Genomic DNA, 23,229 nt, shown 5'->3' on the forward strand with positions numbered 1-23,229 from the left:
AATCATTGTTTTGTGTCCCTTTGTTACCAATTAATGTTTTCCCAGACTTTTGCTACAATTTTTATTTTGATATTCCACTTTCCGTATTATTAAATAGATGAGAATTGACTCACAAAGTGGAAGAAACATTTTAAAAACATTGGTGTCTGTCTTTTGATTGACTATTGTGCCTTTCCAGTCTTTTACTACAATTTTTATTTTTTTTCACCTTCTGTCTTTTCGAATTAATAATATTTGAGTCATAAGTTAAAAATATCCAAAAAAACATTTTTTTTATGTCTATTTGTCACCAATGAATGATGCTTTTTGAAAAATTTATTACAATTTTTATATTTAAATTCACACCCATCATGCTTTTCCAAACTTCTAGCACCTTCTGCCTTTTCGAATTAAGAATATTTTATTCATAAGGTAAAAAATATCCAAAAAAAACATGGTTTTTTGCCTATTTGTTACCAATTAATGCTTTTCCGGTTTTTTGTAACAATTTTCATTTTTGAAATCATAATATTTCTTATCCATTATGTATTTCTAAACTTTTTCTACATTCTGTATTGTTAAATGAAGATATTTAATTTACATAGATAAAAAAACATTTTTTTATATCCTTTTGTGACTTATTCTGCTTTTCCAGATATTTCCTTCTGTATTATTTTTAACAGTTCATTATTTCTATGTTTTAAGTAACAATGAAACTTATTCAAATCCATACATTCCACTAAACTACAGTCTCGTTGATCAAGATACATTTTTCAAGAAACCAGAAAAAGTAGACATCGAAACTATTTTGATAACATTGAAAAATTTCAATGACAAATCGTGGCCGTATTTCGGAGAAGAATTGGATGAAATCGATTGGGTAGTTGAAGACCAACCATTGACACACGTTCAGGTAAACCTTCTTTTTGCCAATGACAATTATTTGCTCTCCAATAGTTTCAATAGTATAAGGTTCTTGATTATAAATTCATCCATCTTTTGTCACCATTGTTGTAGTGAATTCTTATACTAACACAGTTAGATAATATTTCCACAGATTTTTACCACTCATTCCACTGATTTTCTACACTAAGTTTACAGGTTTTTGAATTAAGCAATTTAGCTGATTATTAACACTATTTTACTAATTTCCAACCATAATTTCACTGATTTTCTAAATAAATTTAACTAATTTTCGGCACTAATCAATTTCATTAATTTTCAACCACAATTTCACTTATTTCACTGATTTTCAACTTAAATAAATTTCACTCATTTTCAACCATAATTCTATGATTTTCAAAACTAATGGAATTGATTTCAACATTATCCAATTTCATTGATTTTCAACCGCAATTTTACTGATTTTCAACATTAATTTCATCAATTCTCAATACTAAATGCACCGGTTTTCAACACTAATTTAAGTGATTTTCAAAGCTAATCATTTTCATTGATTTTCATCACGATTTCACCAATTTCCTACACTAATTTAACTAATTTTCAACTTTAATTCAACTAATTTTGAACACCAATCAATTCCATCAATTTTTAACCATAATTTCACTGTTTTCAACACTAATATCACTGATTTTGAACGCTAATCAATTTCACTGAGCTTAAACTATAATTTGACTGATTTACAACATTAATTTCACTGATTTTCAACTTTTTACCATATATTCCCATTTCATTGCTCTGCATAGTTTCAAAACGAAAACCAAACGTACTTGTTGATAAAAATATCATATATATATAATGATGAAATTGAATAAAAATTCATTAGAAAAACTATTCAAAAATTTCATTTGTTCAAGTTAGAAATCTTTGTAGGTTAGATATCAAAACGCCTGCCCGTATTCGTGTTCTTTACTAGTTGAACTTCTACCTTGGTGTCTAACGGTTAATACCTTGGGAGTACCGATTTCTTTAATGTCGAATGGTACGGAATTATGTAGGATACCACACCACGGAATCGTAGCTCCACCAAAACTAGAGGTATGTATTGTAACACATTTATTTTTAAACAAAATCATTGTTCAATTTACACATTCATTTAAATTCTACACTTTAAACTATTTATACTCATTTTCAACTAATCACTGTTTATTTTTATTTCAACGTGAAGACTTTGATCTTAATAACATCCATTAGATTTAAATGAACTATTATTGTTTACTTTTCCTAACATGATATTATTGACAGATGACATAATCGATTTGGAATCATCGAAAAATATAATTAGAATAAACTATGTGTTCAATAATCGGGAAAGCATTTCGTGTTACATTTTATTTTTAAACAGATTTGGATAGGAGGATATAAAAAAAAGTTCTTTTATCTCTATTTTTTTTGTTTTTCTTGATAAATTTCGATTTAAAATATAAGAATATATTGCAATTTTCTTTTCTGACATTGTTGACAGATGACATAATAATCGATTATGAATAATCGGAAAATATAATGAGAATCAACTATGTGTTCAATTATTGGTAAAAACTTCATATTTGTTGGTTATGTTCGTTTTGTGTTTTGTTTTCTTTTTATATTTAAACAGTTTTTGATAGAATAATATGAAAAAAAGTATTTTTACCTTGAATTTTTCTTTTTCGAGATGAATTTGATTTGTAAAATAAAAATTACTAGGATTTAAATTTTTCACTTTAGCAAATTGTTTGTTTGGTATTTATTTAAATTATTACATAAATCCAGATGAAATTTCATTGGTTTAATAAAGCCATACTAAAATTTGATTCAATTTTTCTAAAGAAAACACTTGAATTTTGCGTTTTCGAGATAATGGAATCCATTTATCGACGTCCTATTTGTCGAAAATTAATACTTCCGGTTTTCCTATAATTAGATTGGTTAACTTCCGGTTTGGTTTTTTGAACTGGGTATATAAATTAAGGGAAAGTTTTTATATTTTTGGGGGGGTGTGGGTGTGTAAGAAAGTCAAAAAAAGGTCATGCTTTTTTATTTGATTTATACGAATAATTTTCTTTCAAGGACAATTTCAATCTGGGTACTTGCATGGGCGGTTCTTGGTATTATTCGGAACCGCTTCAGCTCGCCAAATCCGATTGGAGTCAAGCTTTTTACATGCCCAAAATAACCGGTACCATACCGCAAACCGGATTTATCAAAACCGTTATCAATTGCGATAATAACATATGCAGCGTATTGATATCCAGTTCGGTTAACAACGATATGAGATTATTGAAAGTAAGTATTCTATGAAAATCAACTTACGGGAACTGTTCGACAATTTATTTTCGGTTCTAAATGAAATGATTGGTCCACTTTTAAAATTGATTTTTTGTATCCAGATTTCGTCGACGCACGTTTTATCGAACCACATGGGTACGCAAGTGCAGGTGATATGTTTGGCGGTACCGGAAGGTGAAAAATTCTATGATTTTCCGGATAATATCGAACCGTATAGTTTTACGTTGGCCCCGTATCTTAATAAAACGTAAATACCTCTTTTAAATAATTCATCGTCGATAAAAAATTGACGTACTGTCAATCAACTGTCAAAAAGTGTGTTTTCCATAGAGATATTATATATAGAGTAGACAATATAGTTCGACCTTCAGAAAGAAAGAAATGATTATTTATCTATTGCTATCTTTGTTTATTGACGTTAAATCAGAGTCAATCATGCGCAATATGCATCGAAAGATAGAGATACTTAAATGATTCTTTTTCTCTTTTTATTCGCTAGATGTTTCTATTTATGGAATAATTTTTAAAAATTTGTTTTTTTGGTTGCCGTAGTGATTTCAGACAACGACGTTACCATTTTTTTTAATGCATAGAATTTCATGTGAAATGGAAATTTTTTTTTCTTGTATTGAGGCAAATGTGGCAACTATGTTAAAGTTTTTAATATAATTTGGTGAAAACATGTATGAATCAGTAATTTATCATTGGTAGAAGATATTTTTAGCAAAAATATTGTTAAATTATTGATTTATTTATGTTTTTAACAAATTATATAAAATATTTCACTTTTCGAAAATTATTCTTTTATCTATGGTAATAAATATGGAAATCGTGTATTATTCTATCGTTCATTGAAAAAACATTGTTGCCAAATATGATACTCAAAAAATAGAGAAGTCCTCAACAAATTGAACATAACCTATAAAAACAATTTATTGCGATAAATGTGGCAACTGTGTATAATTTTCTATATAATTTTTTAAAAACATGTATAAGTCAGTAATTTGTCATTGGTGGGAGACATTTTTAACAAAAACATAACTAAATCACCGATTTATTCATGTTTTTAACAAATTATAGAACACATCTCAACATATTTTCACTTTTTGAAAAATATTAATATCGAATATTCTTTTATCTATGGTATTACATGTGGCAACCGTGTTTATTTTTATGGTTCATTGAAAAAACATCGTTGCCAAATATGAATAAATAAATAAAGCCCTCAACAACAAATCGAACATAATCTAAAATAAAAACCTCCTTAACCAATTTTTTATTTTAGCAGTTCTGGTGTTTCAATAATCAAATGGCACACATTGGCCAACGAACTAGATACAGTCAGTAACGATTACGTATTATATTTATCGTTTTGTGTAAGTTCTGATTTAGGATGGTCGTGTCCAGTTAGAGTAGACAAAACTTTTTTAAAACGATCGATTTGCATAACATCGACAACGCATCCTATACCAGCCGTTTTGACATGCCAAGAACACAAAGGACAATTATATATTTCCTTACACAACGATCCTAGACCTCAATTATTGATAATAAACAAAACAGGTTAGATACACTATATTTTCGATAGCCCCTCGTATATACATATATTTTTGTTCAAATCATTAGGTGTAACTTTTTATTGCGCCCAATCATTAACAGAATACGAAGTAATAGAAGAAACTCAACATTTTAAATGGTACTGCAAAATAGCTCCCCATAAAGACCAATATTACAACATGTCTTTGTTATCTGATAAATTCCCGGAATTACCGCAGTTTCATTACACTGAAAAATTGGCTCTTGCAAGCGAATCCGATAGTAAGAATATTTTTTTAACTATTAAAATGAATTTACTTAAAAATTCAATTTTCTAGATGGTGATTACCAGTGGTCTACTAATTTTAGTTTAACTCACGATTACGAACAATATCTTAGGATACCATTTTATGGTGATATACATATAACAGTCGTTAATACAGCTTGTACTACATTTTTGATATTAGATTCCGGAAGCGAGGTAATTAATTTTATTTTTTTTTTGGTTCCCACTATATTTTATCTTCTATAATATATCGTAGATGGAAATAAGTGCTAGTGATATACGTGTGAGATTAAGCATGCAAGAAGTTAGAGTTCCACCAATAATAAAGGGAAAAACAATTTCGGTAATCATTGCTTTTATTCTATATAGAACTATTGACAATATCCCATATACTTGAAACCATATTGTATCTCCCCCGTATGTCTCTCCTGTTTAACTAAAATCATGTTAATGAAACACTTCTGAGATATATAAAATTGTAAATAGTTCAAATTTTTAAAAATAATTATCAACTCAAAATTTAAACAAAATATACATTAAATTTTCAAAAACAGGAACCACTACAGCTATCGAAACTGTATGACCCAGAAGAGCTACCAAGGTCTTTGTCAGATACTGTAATACCGATAGAGAATCAAAATCAACGGTATAATACCAAAAATCGTTCAAAAGAATACAATTCTCTAGATGAATCATTGGAATCGAAAAGGAGATGGTCTGAGTCTAACGTTTCCCTATTATCACCGAAAACAAAATCTCTATTAGTACGCACTTTACCCATGAGTAATCAGTGGGACTGTTTAAATTTCAATGCTTTTATAAATGCTTTTACTGTGATATTTATTTCTGGATTAAAAGCAGAAGGAACAGAAAGGTGGGAAGTTGCTAGTTTGGTATTTGATAATATTGTAATTGTGGCTTCACAAACTGAGGTAAGTATAATATATAAAAATGTTAATAAGTTTTTTTTATATCTAATAATTTTTTAGAAAATGAAATTGAAAGTTTCTGTAGCTGCGATTCAATTCGATAACCAATTATATTCAAGAGAATCCTATGATTTTCCTGTCATGTTGATTGGACAGGATACAAAAGAACTGAACACTAGACAATCCTTAAACATTCCGATAGAAAATTTGATACAGACTGCTAATGAAGACGATTTATTCATTTTAGATATTGTATTGGAAACGTGGAGAGATAAATATCTCATGAACGACTTTACAGGTATTTAATATCATTATTTCTTTTACAATTTTTCCTTTATCTTGAAAAATATTTATACATTAATATGCTTTAAAGTAATATACATCTCTATTTTAATAACAAGGTTAAAAAATAAACTTCGTATTTGATTTGTACCCTTAAGAATCACTAAAAAACAGTTTATGTCAACGGATAGCTTGTTCACACTAAGAAAACAGTTATTTCACTTACCATTTTTTTAATTGAATCACAAGTATGAGTGTAACAACTGAAACTGAAAATAAAATTTTTCTCCAAGGTATTAGGGGTCGACAAGAATCTTTATTAACAAGATCAACAGGTTCTCGTTGTTTATCCAAATTTTTAGTTTTTTCACAAATCTTTTTAGAAATAATGTTACACTTTGTCAATATATTTCTAATGTTTTTGATATTTTTCTTAATGGAAGCGCGTTGTTCTATCGAAATATCTTCTGTGCTACAATGTTTCATTATAAAATGCAACCCTGCTTCCATAGTGATAATTTGTTTAATAGCTGATAATATCTGTATTGCAGTATCGTTATTACTGTAAGTTTCAGTTAAAGGCACTACTGGTATTGATTTCGGATGAAAAGGGTGTTTATGAAACTTGTATAAACCCGCTAGGATTCTGTATCTTTGAAAAGGCATTTTCACTCCAAGTTCCTCCAATTCTTCTTCAGTTATGGATAAAACTGTTTTCAAAGTTAACTTTTTATCAATCAAGTGTTTTATCAGACATTCACTTCTCATACCCCAGAGCATGTTATATGTATCTAAGAAGAAATCAGGTTGGGCAGTACTTAAATCAGTAAACATTTCATCAAATGATAATACATTCGGATTTATTGGACATAGAATATATTCGTCTTCTTCTTGTGGAAATAATTCAATAATATTTTTAAAATCGTTATTTTTAGCAATATCAAGTGGGGTGTTGTTTCTTATATCCGGTTTAGTATACTCCAAATTTTGCTCTAATAAATATTTTACTACGTCAACTGCATTTCCTTGTACCCCCCAAAACAGCGCTGTCCACTTTTGGTTATCTTCGGCATCTTTATTAGATAATGGCAGTAAAAATTGAACGGCTGGTAAATTACCTACATTCGCAGCAAACATCAAAGCAGTCATTCTAGTCTTATTAACAGCTTTAACATCAACTCCGTGGTTTACTAACAGTCTTATAACTTTCAATGTTTCCGTACAAGGAGAAGTTTCTTTGGGGCAGTTACAAGCCATCATAAGTGTTGTGCAACTGTCTCTTTTCAAATGTACATCCGCTAAAGACATTAGTAATTCTTCTGTTATTTTAGCACTACCAAAGGATACGGCCAAAAACAAAGGTGTCCAATCATTTTGTAGATACGTGTTAACGTCAAAACCATTGTTAATGAATTTTCTTACATCTTCTACATTGTTATTACAAATAGCATTGTACATAGAAGTATTCAATTGATGTTGTTTCTCTTTTTCGGTTAATTCTCGAGATACTTGCTTAAATGTTGTATTCTCGGGTATATTTTCGTAAGAAACATAATCGTCGTCCGAAATATCACTATCCGATATATCTGGTCCAATAAAATAGGCCATTTTAACAACTAAACATAAACTCTTATTATAATTTTAAAAAAGTAAGGTTAGAATAATTGTAATAAAAATGGCTGCATAAGCGATACATTTAATCTATTCGACTTTTACATATAATTTATTCATCCACATAATATATTGTAGGTGCAAAATCTGTAAATATTATAATTAATCCAATATCTTGCTTCGTGGAAGATAGATATATAACAAAATTAATGGATTATTTCAACGTTTTTATACCTACAAAACTTATTTTATGGCCGGATAAAAAGATTCCTTTTAAATTAAACGGAACACCCGGCTCGGTATGTATTGGTTTTCTAAACATTTTAAATTCTAATTAACACGTTGACTGCCAACTACGAAATAACTCAAGTACAACTTAAAAAAATACATTTTCCATACCTTTCAGTGATAATGTATTTAAATTAGAATTTTTAAAGATATAAAGCGATTAAATGGAATTGTGAAAATTGCCTTGGCAGTTAACGTGTTAAAATTATAGGTTTTTAAATTATTTTCATCTTATTTTATAGGTTAGTGTACCAGAACTTGTTTCATGGCAATGTGCTATTATTGCTAAACCGTTGACTATAAGAAATTTGAGCATAGCACCGATTTCTTTATTGTTATCGGTACATTCCTCAATAAAGTTGTATATAGCTTTGGATCAATCCCCATTGCAATTTGGGAGCTTCGAAAGGAGAAGGATTGTAACGACGCCTTATAGGTACTAACTAAAAAAATGATAAAATTTAATGCTTTTAATTATTAACTATCCTTATTTGTAGGCTGGGCCATGCATTGACGATGCATTATCTTTCTGGAGCAATATTTGGTGCAGGCTGGGTAGTCAGTTCTTTGGAGCTTATCGGTAGTCCAGGCGGATTAGCCCGAGCTATGGGTACAGGTCTAAGGGATTTCGTTAGCCTACCTTACAGAGGTAAGACGATAATAAAATTATGCTGTTTATAATGATATTTGGTTTGTTCGTAGGTTTGGTTGTAGGTCCGATGGCATTTTTAAGAGGTATAACCCAAGGTTCGGCATCTTTAATGAAGCACGTTACTGCTGGAACCCTACAATCAGTCACAAAATTAGCTTCGAGTGTAGCTAGAAATTTGGATAGATTAACCTTGGACGAAGAGCACGTAAAAAGAACCGAGGAACAAAGGAGACAAAGGCCACAAGGCTTAGCTCAAGGCTTCTTACAGGTGCATAACTTATTGAAATAATTGACGTGGCTATTTTATTTTTTACGAAATATATTTGTTAGGGCTTAACTGGTTTGGGTATAAGTCTTCTTGGAGCTATAGGTGGAGTAGCTCACCATCCCCTTCAATCGATGATCAGTGATGGAGCATCTCCTAGATCTTTAGTAACCGGTGTAGGTTTAGGACTCGTTGGAATGGTTACGAAACCTTTGAGTGGAGCTGCGGAACTTGTAGCTCTAACAGGACAAGGTATTTCAAAATTTCGTATGTGTCACTATTTTTAATCATTAATTCGTTTTTAGGTTTGCTACAAGGTGCCGGTTGGACATCCCTTCCTGAACCACGAACTATTCCTTCTGTTGATATAATAAGTCAAAATATAAATTCAATTTTGAAATATAGTTGGAAGAATATTCAAACTCTATCCCCTTCCCATTTATTGTACGTTACAGAGGCTACTAATATCTCCAATTCCTATCAATATGAAGCAACGGCTCTAATTTTAACTCTCGAGAATTTAATCGTGATCAATTTGAATGAAGATTTGACCCAACGAGTAATAAATTTAGCTGATTTGTCGATATGTCCTAACAATGATCCTACTTTGTTAGTTTTCAAGTTGACTTCGCCTTTGAAACAGCCGACAGTCGAAGAAGATGGGGCAATGGAAATGGATCCTGTAAGTAGAGCGAGAGTAGCTGAATACGTTAAAAATACCGTTGGTGTATTACATTTACCAGATACTAATGAAATAGTGGACCGGACTAATTTTGATATCTCACCACTCTCTTCTCCTAGTGTCATTAGTGAAGTTTCAACGGAATCTACAGTATTAACTTACTATGTTAATTTACAAAGTAGAAATTATTTTATTTGTTTGTTAAATATTGCCAAACAACAAAGGCAAAATTACAACTTTCCAATTTTGTGAATTTTTTATCAAAATGAAAACGTTGGTATAATAAATATTTGTTTTTATATTGTTTTTATTTATTCCCTTCTTTCGTATCCTATAAAAACTAAATGTTATATCAACAAAGTTGAATTAATATCTTTTATAAAAAAAATGTGACCTACCAAACATTAACAGCCATCTTTGTATTTCGGTAGGTGAAATGCTAGTGGTATAAAAGAACTACGATCGATAAGTAAATAAACGTCTGTCAAAACTGTCAAGCGACGTATAATATCAATATGGGTTTCTATTGTACCGACCATCAATAAAAAATAAGTTTGAATAACTTTCTTATGTTTGATCTAAATTACATTTAGTACAAAAATGGGCGAAAACGAAAACCCCATCTTGTATGTCGTAGTAGTTGGTTTTCATCACAAAAGAGGGTGTCAGGTAAATAATTGCGTTTTACCTAAATCAGCATTATCAGCGTTGTTTTTGTATAGGTGGAGTATTCCTTCCCGGAATTGGTACCAGGACACCCTAACGAATGCCCTCCCGGCTGGAAATACCTACCGACGTTGGCTTTACCAGATGGATCTCATAATTATGATGAAGACACTGTATATTTTCATTTACCTAGTTTAAGTAAACCAATGAAAACTATTTATGGTATTTCTTGTTTCAGGCAAATACCAGTTGAAGTAAGTATAAAAAGAAAAATTTTCGTGTGAAACATACAAAAAATTGTTTTAGAAAATTAAAAATAAAACATCGGATATAACAAGGGGCACAGTTCAAAAATCTGTGTGTGTATTGAGTAGAATTCCTTTGTATGGACAAATACAAGTAAAAATGTGTTTAATCACTCACGCTTATTTTGATGAAGGGGATTTTAGTCAAGTTTCTATACTTGAAGATACTTATCATCATTTAAATGCTGTTATGATGCAGCCGGACGCTATACAACAACCTTATGTTGGTAAATAGTTTTTCCTATCAATTTTTATTATAATTTAATTGAAATTTATCAGAAAGCAAGCTTTCGGTATTGTTTATATTTAATAATTAATTTTTTTTTCTTGAACTTTTTAGGGTTGTCTGCAAGGGATTTCATTTTACAATGGAAGCACAAAGCAGTACTATTATTTAAATTGATACTTTTAGAGAAAAGGGTAATTTTTTATAAATCCCCTGTTCATCCTTTATGTTCTACTATATTAACACTAATATCATTATTCCCAGATATGATAGAAAAAGGATTACATAATTCAGCATCTATAAGGTACTTAATTATTAAATATTGACCGAATGTATTGAATTTTTTTCAAATTTAGGTTGTCGAGACCAATGTCGCCAATGCCTGAATATTCAGACGAGGATTCTAGTCCTATAAAATTAAAAAATATAAAGAACATTCCTTGTATGAATGGTACAATTAAAAATGAAGATATCGATACTATTGAAGTCACAAAGGAATCAAAAATTATTGAAGACAGAGGACATACAGAAAAGAAACAAATTGATTTAACTAATTCTAATTTGGGTAACGAGGAAAATAATCTAGGTAATAATAATCAGACAGAAGTTGGATTAGAACTTACTGAATCAATTAGTGTAAGTAAAATTTTATTATTTGAATGATACATTGTTTACTGATACCTTTTTTTAGGGAATTAAAATTTCTTCTAATACTGAAAATGAATCTACAAATGGTGTTGATAAGTCTAATAGTCTCCAAAGGGATATTAGCTCAGATACTATATCTGATGCAGCTCATAATAATTTAACGTATTTAACTCAACTCAACATAGAAAGTTGTGGATTTCCTCTAGCTATTTTTACTAAAGGTACTAAATTAATGATCTTAATCACAATCAAGTAAAATTCTTTGCTTACAGAATATTTTCAGGTGTAAGGCATGCTGGAGTTGAGTCATTCTGTGGGTTCACCGTGTTATTTTTATTCCTTGATTTTTCCCTACCATCTTAATTTTTCTGTCCAGCTTCTCCTCGATTTTCATTGGTTTATGTAAGTTCTTGCTTCATATATATTCCATATTAATCATTCTCCTCTCATTCTTATAACATGACCAAACCCTTAATTGTCCTTTGACAGGAAGTTATTTGTTTGTTGGGCTTATCCTGGATTTGATTCTTAATTGGTTCCTTGTACCACTCAATATGGTAAATGATTCAAGATGTAATATATATACTCTGTGACCCAAAGAATCTATTGTGACTGTGGGTCAGAAAGTTCAGCTAACTGTCAAAGATTTTCGAGTGTAATGTCTAGCATCTTCAAGTGCTCAATGAGGCGGCAAAGCTCTCTATAAGACTTTTTTATTGAGGTTAACACATCCAATAGATCCTTTTTGATTATAGCTTCCCAGGAGTATCTTTACCTATCACAGCTCAAGTAAATAATTTTTTCCCCAATATACATCTTTTTCTAATGTTCTATTTATTTCTGTAGCTGATTCCATAAAATTAGGACATACAAAGGGTTTATTTGCCTGTACTTTAGTAAGTCTGCTATTTCATTTTGTTTCTACTCGAGGGTAAATTTATTTTCATTTGTTCAACTTTTCCAGGTACTCCTAAACTAGCTTGGATCTTTTGATATTTGAATTGAGCACATTTTTAATTGGTATTGTGTCCAAATGTACAGAGTGTTTAAAAGAGAAAAATGCTTATAAAAGGAATTGACTGTTTAAAAATTTGATAACAGTATGTATTATATCATTTAATAGGATTTTATTTGTAGGGTCTCTCTGCTTGCCGTATTTATCCTTGCCATATTTAGATTTACTAGCCGATGTTAATGTAAGAAGTTACGTAGTAGGAGCTACGAATGTACTTTTCAAGCAAAAAAGGCAGCTCTATGATATTTTAGTGGATATAGATACAAATAGAATTGAATGCCAAGATATTAATTTGAGAAAATATTTACATTTAACTACAGAAGATCTCAGGTAAATATTTCCAACGCTAGTTTTGTCTTAAGTTTTATTTTATCCATTCCAGATTTGCCGATTATATTGTAAAACATGTTACCGAAGAAAGGCATGACGTTTTTTTAGACGGTGTAGGATGGGAAGGTGGCGATGAATGGATTAGGTCACAATTTAGGGTATATTTGTTGTGTTTGTTGAGAACCTCCATGTTACAAGGTAACTCTCAATATACTGGAATAAAAAAATAGAAACTTGATTAATTGGCCCCATGGTTACTATTAAATATTAACAAATAACATTAACTGAAAATTTTGAACAAATTAAACGAATTTAACAGGGCAATTTTAATGAAAAACAGATACTTGATAGTAATTTTAATTTGGTTAAATTAAATGTCCAAAAACAACTATTAACAATTAATCGAGTCTATAGTAATTCAATAATAAAACAACTTATTTTGTAATATTTTAGATGGTTGTCGAGAAATTGATCATTTCAATTCGAGTTTCATAAGCTGTTGGAGAGATACGCATAATTATAAAATTTGGTTAAGTGGAATAAACCCTGGTATATTAGACGTTCATCCTGGTCATCCTTTCGCAGGACAACTGTCTGTATCAGATATGAAATTGAGATTTTCACAGTAAGTACGCTTATTTTTTGCATTCTACCAAATTCACATTTATTAATATCGATAGTTTTAATTATTGTAGTACAATGCAGAATACGGAAAGTGGTAGAAAGTTGAATCAAGCCATGGCGTCTACTGGAAAAGCAGTGGTAACCACAAGTAAAGCTGTAGGTAAGTACTGTCCAATTTTTATTAAATTTCATCACAGAGTAGATGAAATTTTTGAAAATTAGACATTAAAGCTATAGGTAAGTTATATCCCAATTAAATTTCATGAATGTGTATATAAATTTATAACAATTTTTAATATTTTGATAACAAATCATTTCAAAATTCATCTTTTTAAATCTAACCCGCTTGTTGTAGTCTCTTCCAGCTAAAATGAGCTGCAGGATCAATGATAGTCTCAATTTTTTCCAATTCCACCTTTCAATTTATTATAATAGTTTCAATTTTGAAAATGTAATTATAGGGGTGGAATATACAGTATTCTTTCCAGGTGGTGCTTTTTCTCAAGCTAAAGGTGCTTTATCTTCTTGGTGGAGTAACTTTATGGTCAGCCCTGAACAAATGCAAAAGGTTTCGGAAGCTGAGGATAATGAAGAATCGACGAATACCACTGATGAATTGATGAATATTCCAATAAGTATTAATAGTGATAAGGAAAATAATAAAATAGAAGATGATGTATTGAAAGAAAACGTTCAGTTAGAAGGTGAAGCACAAAAATTTGAAAATATTGTTAATGGAAGTGTCGTAGTGAATGAAATGTTGAATAGTGATGAAGAAAAGCATAATCCGGGTGAAGTACATACTGTGTAAAAGTTTTTTTCCAATTATTGAACAAATTCTGTTGCTTTATTATCAGTTGAAAATTTATTAAATATTTTTTTTGTTATTTTTTTATTTGTATTTTATAAAAGTGATTATAAACAAGTATATATTTAAATGACCTATTAGAAAATTTGTTTACCAATATTTTTTTCGACTACAATCTTTGAAGTACCTTCTTATTTCGATTAAATATTTGGTGGTTTCGGAACAAATAAAACAACATGTTAACAACACAAGACTAGTTTTTATTTGTAACCATAATTACATAGTATTGAAAATATAAAAATTAATTTTATTTTCTGAGATCTAACACAGTCGATGATGTGCAAAAAAATTCAAAATGTCCGTGGTACAGAAAAGAAAAAACAAGAACTATAAAAAGCTTCTAAACATCTACAAAAATACACAGATTCCTTTTCCTAAATACAAAGCGGTACATTCAAAATTAAATTGGCTTCGTTAATTCAGTTACCATCATATTTAATTATTTCAGTTAAAATAAAAAAAGACCCCAATTCTCATGGAAATTCTGTTTCCGCCAGTTTTTCTAATCAAGTCTTAAAATCATGAAAAACTACACCTGAAGTGTACGCAGATCTCAAAGTACCACGGATGGAAGGAAATTAATTGGCTTCGGTTAATTATTATGAAACTTGGTACAATGATAGTTTGGAGCAAACTGTTCAAAAGTGTCAATAATCATGAAAAACTACCCCAGAAGTGTCTGAAGGTACCAAGATACCTTTGATGGAACGAAATTGGCTTCGGTTAATTGTTATGAAACTTGGTACAATGATAGTTTGAAGCAAACTGATCAAGAGTGTCAATAACCATGAAAAACTACTCCAGAAGTGTCTAAAAGTACCGTGGAAGTAAAGGAATTAACTTCGGACAATTAAAAGATTCATTGGGGTAGATAACGTAAAGAACAAGTCACTTAAGGCAAGATTAACCTTCCTCAAGCATGTGGGTTTTCTATGTAATTAAAAAGGATTTTTGAAGGGTGAGTCACGTTGGTTTGATAACGAGCATACCCCTGGTATCACAATATTGGTGCTGCTACTTGAGTTCTTCCACCAACATGACATGACTTGATATTGTTTGATCCTTAGCTTAGTAGTAACTGAATTAACATATTCATGGTGAACAGTGCGTTTTTTTTACAAAAATTCGGAAGGTATCCGATTTTTTTAGCATTTTTCACAAATCCAAATTGGCTTCAGGTAATTACCAATTGTGTCCTAAAAAGCGGGAGGTTTTCGAGCCAATCCGGGCATGCGTTTCAAGCACACGATTTTCTTTTGTTTTGAAATATGATGACTATACAAAATCGTCAACAGCAAATACAAAATTTATATTTTCCTATTCACATAATTATACTTATATTCGTATTTTTGTTTGAGGCAACTTTAGTTAAAAAAAAATAATTTTGATCATAAGTACACTTGAAATTTAATTTTTTTTTAATAAATCGTTTCATTATAGAATCGTTCAAATAAGAGAAATAAATGGAATAGTTTCAAAATATTTTTTTTAGATATAATTACATTAAATTGCCCCTGGTTACAGGGTAAGAAATTTAGAAAAATTATATTGTTACAAACAAGTTCGCGAAATGGGTCCTTGTTCCGGCATCGCTTGGTTTCAATGAATTTTAAATTTCGGCGAAGGCGCCTCCTTTGATGAAGTACCCGGAATTCGGTTGATCATTGTTTTTGCATAAGTTTTAATAGCAAGCGGTTTATTTACATCGTTTCTTTTGAAGAATTTTCTACAACTTTTGGGATATATAAAGGAGTTTGTGAAACGCCGTTTAGTTTAATTTATAATAAATAGTCATAATAAACGAAACAAAATAGAAAAGCAATCGAAGAATTTAAATAAATTATTTAAGTGTTAGTGATAAGTGATTTATATAAATTAGTGAAGTGTAGTGTAAAGTGCATAAATAGATAGAGAACGTGGGAGACAGTTTTTATTAATTAACTAAATAAGAAAAACATTACGATATAGTAGAGAGGGTAACGAATCAATCTGAAGATAATTGGTGACAAACTAAATGTAACGAAATAGGAAAATCAGTTGAAAAACAGACCTTTTAGGACGGAAAACGAGGAATATTCAATTTCGATTAAAAATATTTTGAAAAAAATTATTATTCACAAGGAGAAACTTTCAAGTTTTGAAATTTCTACAAAAATAAAATTAATTTAATAAAAAATTGAAATATAATACCACATACTGGGGACTAAGATATCAAATTTCAAAGGTCAGTACAGGTGCCAAAACTGTAAGTGCGCCTTGGTTATAGTAAAAACATAGAAGAAATATTTTAAAAAATCAGCCATATATATAAAAATTTTCAAATCAATTCAAAACGCAATTAAATATAATTAAAATGGAACCAATTTTGATATAAAATGAATTCTTAACGTTAGGGAAAAAACAATGCGGCTGTCAACTGTCCAAACGTCCAAACAAATTGTTTCACATCGTATTTGATTGGTGAGAATTCTTATAAATCAAGTGTATATATGATCAAGTAGTTCAAAAGTACCATTCACATTTTTTTAAAAATTGAAATTGCCAAATTTGACTAGACTATAAGTCACTTGAAACTTAAATTGCAAATGTTGAAAGATCAATTGAAAATATTGGGTGGTAAAATTGATTATTCGAAAAAATTTCACTCACCGAATATCAACAAATAGATACCATATTGTTAAAACACCCTGTATTTTAATGGAATGAGTGAATGTGAGTCGTACTTTATTTCGAAATGAATTATTATCAACAAATCGGGTTATTTTTTCAAAAATAGTTACTTGTACTGATTAAAGGAATATTTCATTTACCCTGCGTATTATGTTTTTTTTTATTTTTTTAAATATTTATTTATATATATATTTTTTTTCAATGGATGGATTACACTTTTGAGCAACGAACTTCTTTACAGTTTTTACGAGAACGTTCAAAGTCGATAAGGAACTTCCGTTAATATTATTCAGTATTTATAAAAAGTTGGCGTGATTAGGGTATTTTGAGGTACCATTATGGACAGATTTTGGTATTTTTTATATAAAACTCATGTCATAATTGCGATTTATCAACTCACAATATAAATTTTATATTTTGTTTGGTCTATAATGTGATTATATGACTTTAAACATTCTCACGAAACACTGGTTTTGCCCATATATAAATAAAAATCCATTTATTTCGTAAAAATATCCCTAAATAAGAAAAAAATAATGAAAAACAAGCAGATAAACCGTTTCTCCGTGTATAAAGTGAAAAACAATAGATATATATGTATATACAATAAAAGAAACCAACAAATAAATCAGTCGATGTTGTAATATGTAAATAAATAAAAATAAATATTTCAATACAGTCTATATGAAGGTGATATTTATTGTTTTATTATTAAATTTCATTTCATAATAATTAATAAAAGAAACAGAACCGTCTTTCAAAATCAAGTGGCACTAAACCTAACATAAATTGAGGCCCTTTTCTAAAAAAAAAGTTTCTCAGTGTACAAGATTACATAATATTCAGAAAGAAACAAAAAATTCCTCCAGCTTCATTAATTTATGTCAAAATTTTCACTTTTCACTCACAAAATTTATGATCCGTATTAAAACAATTTTTTAATTTTTTTTCAATTTGGTATTTCTTAGACCTTTTGATACGTTTATGCTTCTAAATATTCTCGTTTTAAATCTCTTCTGATTGAAAATTAAGTTTCTTTTATAATTTTTTAAAGAGATAAAAATTTTGACGTTTCGACTAAAAATATTTTGATAAAGACTAAAAGGGATCGAAACAACAAAATTTCTAAGAAGAGACCTAAAATCAAGAGCATTTAGAAGCATAAACAGTTTATTAATACATTCACCCTGTTGTTTAAGATAAAATTTATTTTAATTATTTTTTTCAACTATTATTTGGCCCTAAAGGGTCCTGGGGATAGACATTAAGACGGTCCTGCTGAGGAAACCAATGTGGTGTGTATAGGCAGCCAACGTGTTAAATACACCTTCATTAATCGACAAAACAAATCAAATAAGTGCCAAAATATAAAACGTTTATATATACACACTTATTATTTGTCACACAAATGTTTTGACGGCACTTACATATGCGGTTATACATGAATATAACCGAGATTGCACAAATATAACACACCTAAACAGTTCATTACAATCGCTACGGTATTTTTTGTCATCTTTCTACTCAAAGTGGAAATTTTCAAGTGAAATAAGCCCTTCGACATATACGAAGCAACAAAAATTCATCGAGTAACATTTGCCATTTTAAAATGCTAATCGGCTTATTTCACTTAAAATGATCAAATAAAATATAATACAATAAACAAATTAAGAACGTGGTCCCTATAAACGGGAAAAAAGATAAAAAGATTTGAATAAAAAGAAAAAAAAACAACCTTTGATAGTAGTAGTGTTAATGAAATGGTGGAATAACAAGTTTGGTTTTCTGGTTTTTGAGCTAGCTAATTTTGGAACGTTTTGATAAGGGCTCTGTGGGACTGGCGCAAAGCAATTTCGTTGATGTAAAATTGTCGTTACCATAAACGCTCAGACTGTTCTCCAGTATGTCCTGTTTCTAAAAAAAAAAAAGGATCATCTTCTATAGCTGTTAAGCCTGGTTTATGCATATGATCAATATTGAAAAGTTTCGTATTTGTAACCAATTTGTGACGTTTTTATTTTCCAAATATTGCATAGAAAAATATGAAAAAAAAAAGATTTTATACATTTATACAATATACTTATATAATAATATCTAACTTCAAATTGTTTTGCTTTGTATTATCAACGGATATTGTTATTGATAGTGGGTTTATGTATTATATTGTTTTTTTTTTATATAAAAAATGTATAAAAGATAAAATATATAAAAGACATTTAATGTTATTATTAACAATGTCTGTTCCAAAATCACAAATTAAAATAAACTTAAAAATGAAATTGTTTTCCAGCACACAATCACACAACACGACATTCGAGGTTATGCCCTGCTTCCCATCGATGACAGTGACAGATCATCCGTCACAAACGGACTTTATGTGACGTACGGCAAAATAACACACAAAAGAAAATTATATTTTTCTTTACATCTCCCCTCCCAGCGAAGATAGGAGACTATATTTTCACATGCATGTCTTCAAAAGTAGGCAGGAGCTGGCGTTAGCTTCGAGATGTGGAAAAAGTTTGACTCTGATCTTCTATGGTCAGTGCTTATCTTGAAGATTGAGTTTGAAATTTTTTCTATGATTTTGTAGGGTCCAAGTCTCAATTCATCTAGCTTCTTCCTATTAAGTTTGTTTCCATTTTCTACAAAAACAGTATCACCAACTTTGAAGTCTATATTTTTTCTGTTTTTGTCATAAATTGTCTTGTTGTAATTATGTGATTTGATTGTATTTTTTAGTGCCTTTTCTCTGGCCTGTATTAAATCGTAGTCAGACTTCTTTTGTTTCAGCTCATTTGGCAAAATCGTGACATCTGTGCCATAAAGTAGGTACTTTGGAGCATATCCAGTAACAGTGTGTTCCGTTTCATTGTATTTTTGTACACAACTGTGAGCTACAGATGTCCATGCTTTTTTCTTGTCATGTTCGTTCATCCTGCACCTTATTTTATTGACCAATGTTTGATTTAATCTCTCGTTTAAGCCGTTTGAGAAAGGAGAGTTCACTGCTGTAAAAATTATGGGAATATTATTTTCATCCAAGAATCTCTTGAATTCCTTAGAGTTGATACCTGGGTATTGGTCTGATAATATCAATTCAATGTTATCACTCTCTGCACAATTCTTTATCAGCTTTATGAAGTCATTTGCATTTTGGGTACTTGATGTTAGAATATATGCATATCGGGTGAAATGATCTGATAAAAGGTGTAAATATCTCTTCGTTGATCTGGAACCTCCGAAACCTCCTATGGTGTCAATAGAGCATATCTGAAAAGGTTTTGTAGCAGGACCCAAATGAGACATCAGTCCATATTTATTATGTCCTCTTGATTTATTCTTTAAACATACTATACAACCCTCACAGATTAATTTTATGTTTTTAGTCATATTTTCTGCTGCATACACTGAGCTAATCATTTTCTGCATCTGTTTAATTCCTATGTGGCCTAGATCTGTATGTACATTTTTCATGAGTTCTATGCTCAATTCCTCTGATATAATGATTTTTTCATTTTTCTTTACTTGCTTGTAGTAAACATTATTTCTTTTTACCAACTTTCCTTTTCTGCATTGTATATATTCATTTTTAATTTGATCTTTTAAGATATCTTCTAGTGTTATTGTATTCACTACTTTCACCGATCCTCTAGGTTTTCATTTGAATCAAGCACTGGGTTCCTGCTCAGGCAATCAGCTTCAGTGTTGTATCTTCCTGGAGAATATTTAATTTGGAAATCATATTGTGATAAGTAATATGTTAAATCGCCTAGTTCTTCGTCAGTTCTAGACCTTATGTTCATGTTCTCTAATGGCTTGTGATCTGAAAAGACAATGAATTTCCTACCCATTAATAGATGTTGCCAATACTTTACACATTCTTTGACTGCCAGGCATTCCAGATATATAGCTTTCTTTCTTTTTTGGACTTCATTTAACTTTTTAGAAAAATATGATACTGGTTTTTCTTCCTTATTTCCTTGTGGCTGTTTTAGTATTGCTCCTACTCCTAGTATACTGGCATCTGTGTATATGTGAATAGGTAGGTTTGGATCAAAGATTGTCAATACCGGTTGAGAACATAATATTTGTTTCATTTCATCAAATGACTCTTGGCATGCTTCGGTCCAGTTAAAGGTTTGTCCTTTTCTTAAAAGGTTATGTAATGGTTCCAACTTTATTGCAATATTTGGCACATACTTATGATAAAAGTTTATCTTTCCCAGGAATTGCCTCACATTTTTCGGATTCTTTGGAATCGGGAAATTTTTTATTGATATTAAATTGTCTTTCAACGGTCTAACTGAATTATTTTGTATCACATGACCCAAGTATTTGACTGTATCCGCTGCAAATGTGCATTTAGAGAATTTTAGTTTCAAACCTTCACTTTTAATTGCTTGAAAGAGTTGTTCTAGATGCCTTACATGATCCGAAAATGATTTTGAAAATAGCAAAATATCATCGATAAAACATACCGTAAATTCTTCCAGCTTGTGCTTCCGTATGATATTGCACATTATTCTCTGGAATATAGCTGGAGATGTTTTTAATCCAAATGGTATGCAGGTCCATTCGCAGTGCCCCTCCTGTGTCACAAATGCAGTTTTGTATCTGTCAGTTACACGCAAAGGTATAGACCAAAACGCTGAATTTAGGTCTAGTGTTGAGAAAAACTTGCAGTCCCTTGTCTATAATATTAGGTCTTCAATAAGAGGGAATGGCTGTGACTGAGGCACAACTATTTTATTTAAGTCTCGAAAATCAATGCACAATCTTGATTTTTTATCTTCTTCTCTTTTATATGCTAATGTGACCGGTGCTGCGAATGGGCTATATGATTCTTCTATTATATTTTTTTCCAATAATTTTGCAATTTGATTCTCAATTTCTTTCTTGTCTTTTAATACATTGAACCTTTCACATTCTTTTTCAAATACTTCCATCCACTGATTTGCATTTGAACTCTTTCCATCAAATTTTTCAATTACAAACTTGTCAGCTAGCTTCTTTATGCTTTGTTTTTCTTTTTTCTCCTGGTTTTCTATTAATTTCTCTAAAATTTTGGCTATAGGATCTTCTGAACACGTTTTGCTTACGATAGTCAATTGTTCTTTGGTAGTTTCCTCTAGAAATTGGTTCTGAAAAATCATATTGCCATCCTCATCAACATATGTTTTTAATATATCCTCTGTTGTTTTTATCCAAACACTTCTAGTTTGATGTCTTTTTTTTAATGTATTTTTCACTGTGATAAAAGTTTTCGAAGTTTGAATATATGTGTGCTGTGAAATAGCTTGGAATTCTTCAGGAATGAGGAAATATTTTTCATCTTCAGTCACAATTGCGGTTATGGCGATATAGTTTGACTTTCCGTCTGTTGTTGGTTTCACTTGAAAAGTAAACTTCAACTTTTCCATTTTGTTGACAATAAATGTCAAATTTTCTTTCATAATATCTGAAATTGTATCCACAGTAAAATCAATATTAGTATTTATATCAATCGATAAGAGGGTTTAGAAGACACATCTGAAGTATTTAAAAAAAAACCGTTACGTTATCAATACTATAAAAGCCCTTTAAAAAGCTCTGGAAAAACCAGTCAAAACAAAAAGAGCTAACTGGAACCGAAAAGTAAATCAATTAGGGCGCGCAAATAATTTTGAAATGCGTAATTTTTCCTCATTTATCACTAATCACTACTAATAAGTTATTATGTATAAATCTATTTTGACTGTCAAATGTCATAAGGCAGTTTTTAAAAGGTTGTGTTATTTGAGCTATTATAAATATTGTAATTAGTAAAGTTGTAGTCAAATTAAGGTATAAAAACACTTATAACGGTTAATAATTTAAATGTTTTTTAACGTTGATAAATTGTATCGCTTCAAAATAAATATTCAATTGAATTTTGTATTAGGAAATTTTTCGAAATAAATTCCTTTAAAATATCTTAATAATTTAAGACAATTTCAATATCACGTATAAATCTTTATTTTGGTTGCCAAATGTCTCAAATACTAGAAAACTGGTTGTCAAATGTCATTAGGCAGTTTTTAGCAAACGACGCATTTTTCAAGGTTAATGCTATTTGAGCTACTATAAATATTGTAAGTAGGAAAATTAAATACGAATG

The 23,229-nt window shown here is 30.0% G+C and overlaps 4 protein-coding genes across 7 annotated transcripts in view; 2 read left to right on the forward strand and 2 right to left on the reverse strand.

Annotated features, from left to right (window-relative positions):
• LOC130443390 (intermembrane lipid transfer protein VPS13B) overlaps positions 1 to 10,037 on the forward strand; it is a 28,407-nt gene extending 18,370 nt beyond the window's left edge. The window contains exons 29-44 of one of the 2 annotated variants that reach the window (XM_056777962.1): positions 685 to 892; positions 1,813 to 1,977; positions 2,989 to 3,204; positions 3,309 to 3,454; positions 4,493 to 4,770; positions 4,834 to 5,025; positions 5,082 to 5,224; positions 5,286 to 5,372; positions 5,584 to 5,961; positions 6,019 to 6,256; positions 7,990 to 8,150; positions 8,382 to 8,575; positions 8,637 to 8,788; positions 8,842 to 9,059; positions 9,122 to 9,308; positions 9,362 to 10,037. In XM_056777962.1, the coding sequence (XP_056633940.1) occupies positions 685 to 892; positions 1,813 to 1,977; positions 2,989 to 3,204; positions 3,309 to 3,454; positions 4,493 to 4,770; positions 4,834 to 5,025; positions 5,082 to 5,224; positions 5,286 to 5,372; positions 5,584 to 5,961; positions 6,019 to 6,256; positions 7,990 to 8,150; positions 8,382 to 8,575; positions 8,637 to 8,788; positions 8,842 to 9,059; positions 9,122 to 9,308; positions 9,362 to 9,990 (3,592 nt within the window). In that variant the 3' untranslated portion in view covers positions 9,991 to 10,037. The remainder of the gene's footprint in view (positions 1 to 684; positions 893 to 1,812; positions 1,978 to 2,988; positions 3,205 to 3,308; positions 3,455 to 4,492; positions 4,771 to 4,833; positions 5,026 to 5,081; positions 5,225 to 5,285; positions 5,373 to 5,583; positions 5,962 to 6,018; positions 6,257 to 7,989; positions 8,151 to 8,381; positions 8,576 to 8,636; positions 8,789 to 8,841; positions 9,060 to 9,121; positions 9,309 to 9,361) is intronic. The other variant, XM_056777964.1, reaches the window with a different exon arrangement.
• Positions 5,368 to 7,900, reverse strand: LOC130443409 (uncharacterized). Its single transcript, XM_056778011.1, has 2 exons — positions 6,467 to 7,900; positions 5,368 to 6,403 (listed from the first exon to the last, which is right to left on the reverse strand). Exons 1-2 carry the CDS (start codon positions 7,846 to 7,848, stop codon positions 6,394 to 6,396), a joined length of 1,392 nt encoding a protein of 463 aa, XP_056633989.1. The 5' UTR covers positions 7,849 to 7,900; the 3' UTR covers positions 5,368 to 6,393.
• Positions 10,038 to 10,202: 165 nt separating the features above from the next.
• LOC130443401 (late secretory pathway protein AVL9 homolog) lies at positions 10,203 to 14,608 on the forward strand. The gene is made up of 11 exons (XM_056777989.1): positions 10,203 to 10,407; positions 10,461 to 10,658; positions 10,711 to 10,936; positions 11,050 to 11,239; positions 11,292 to 11,571; positions 11,627 to 11,804; positions 12,721 to 12,928; positions 12,981 to 13,126; positions 13,382 to 13,553; positions 13,624 to 13,712; positions 14,041 to 14,608. The coding sequence occupies exons 1-11, from the start codon at positions 10,339 to 10,341 to the stop codon at positions 14,361 to 14,363; spliced, it is 2,079 nt and encodes a 692-aa protein (XP_056633967.1). The 5' UTR covers positions 10,203 to 10,338; the 3' UTR covers positions 14,364 to 14,608.
• Positions 14,600 to 23,229, reverse strand: part of LOC130443399 (transcription factor RFX3) — a 45,934-nt gene continuing 37,304 nt past the window's right edge. For all 3 annotated transcript variants that reach the window (XM_056777986.1, XM_056777988.1, XM_056777987.1), the window contains one exon: positions 14,600 to 19,004. In XM_056777986.1, coding sequence (XP_056633964.1) covers positions 18,888 to 19,004 — 117 coding nt within the window. In that variant the 3' untranslated portion in view covers positions 14,600 to 18,887. The remainder of the gene's footprint in view (positions 19,005 to 23,229) is intronic.

This window comes from Diorhabda sublineata, chromosome 4 (assembly GCF_026230105.1).
Source record: "Diorhabda sublineata isolate icDioSubl1.1 chromosome 4, icDioSubl1.1, whole genome shotgun sequence".
Classification (NCBI taxonomy): domain Eukaryota; kingdom Metazoa; phylum Arthropoda; class Insecta; order Coleoptera; family Chrysomelidae; genus Diorhabda; species Diorhabda sublineata.

Bases quoted from the DNA above. Each gene is read 5' to 3' on its own strand.
- LOC130443409 (XM_056778011.1), bottom strand. From the start codon at position 7,848: ATGGCCTATTTTATTGGACCAGATATATCGGATAGTGATATTTCGGAC.
- LOC130443401 (XM_056777989.1), top strand. From the start codon at position 10,339: ATGGGCGAAAACGAAAACCCCATCTTGTATGTCGTAGTAGTTGGTTTT. The intron at 10,408-10,460 runs GTAAATAATTGC...GTTTTTGTATAG, and splicing joins ATCACAAAAGAGGGTGTCAG to GTGGAGTATTCCTTCCCGGA. The intron at 10,659-10,710 runs GTAAGTATAAAA...AAATTGTTTTAG, and splicing joins TCAGGCAAATACCAGTTGAA to AAAATTAAAAATAAAACATC.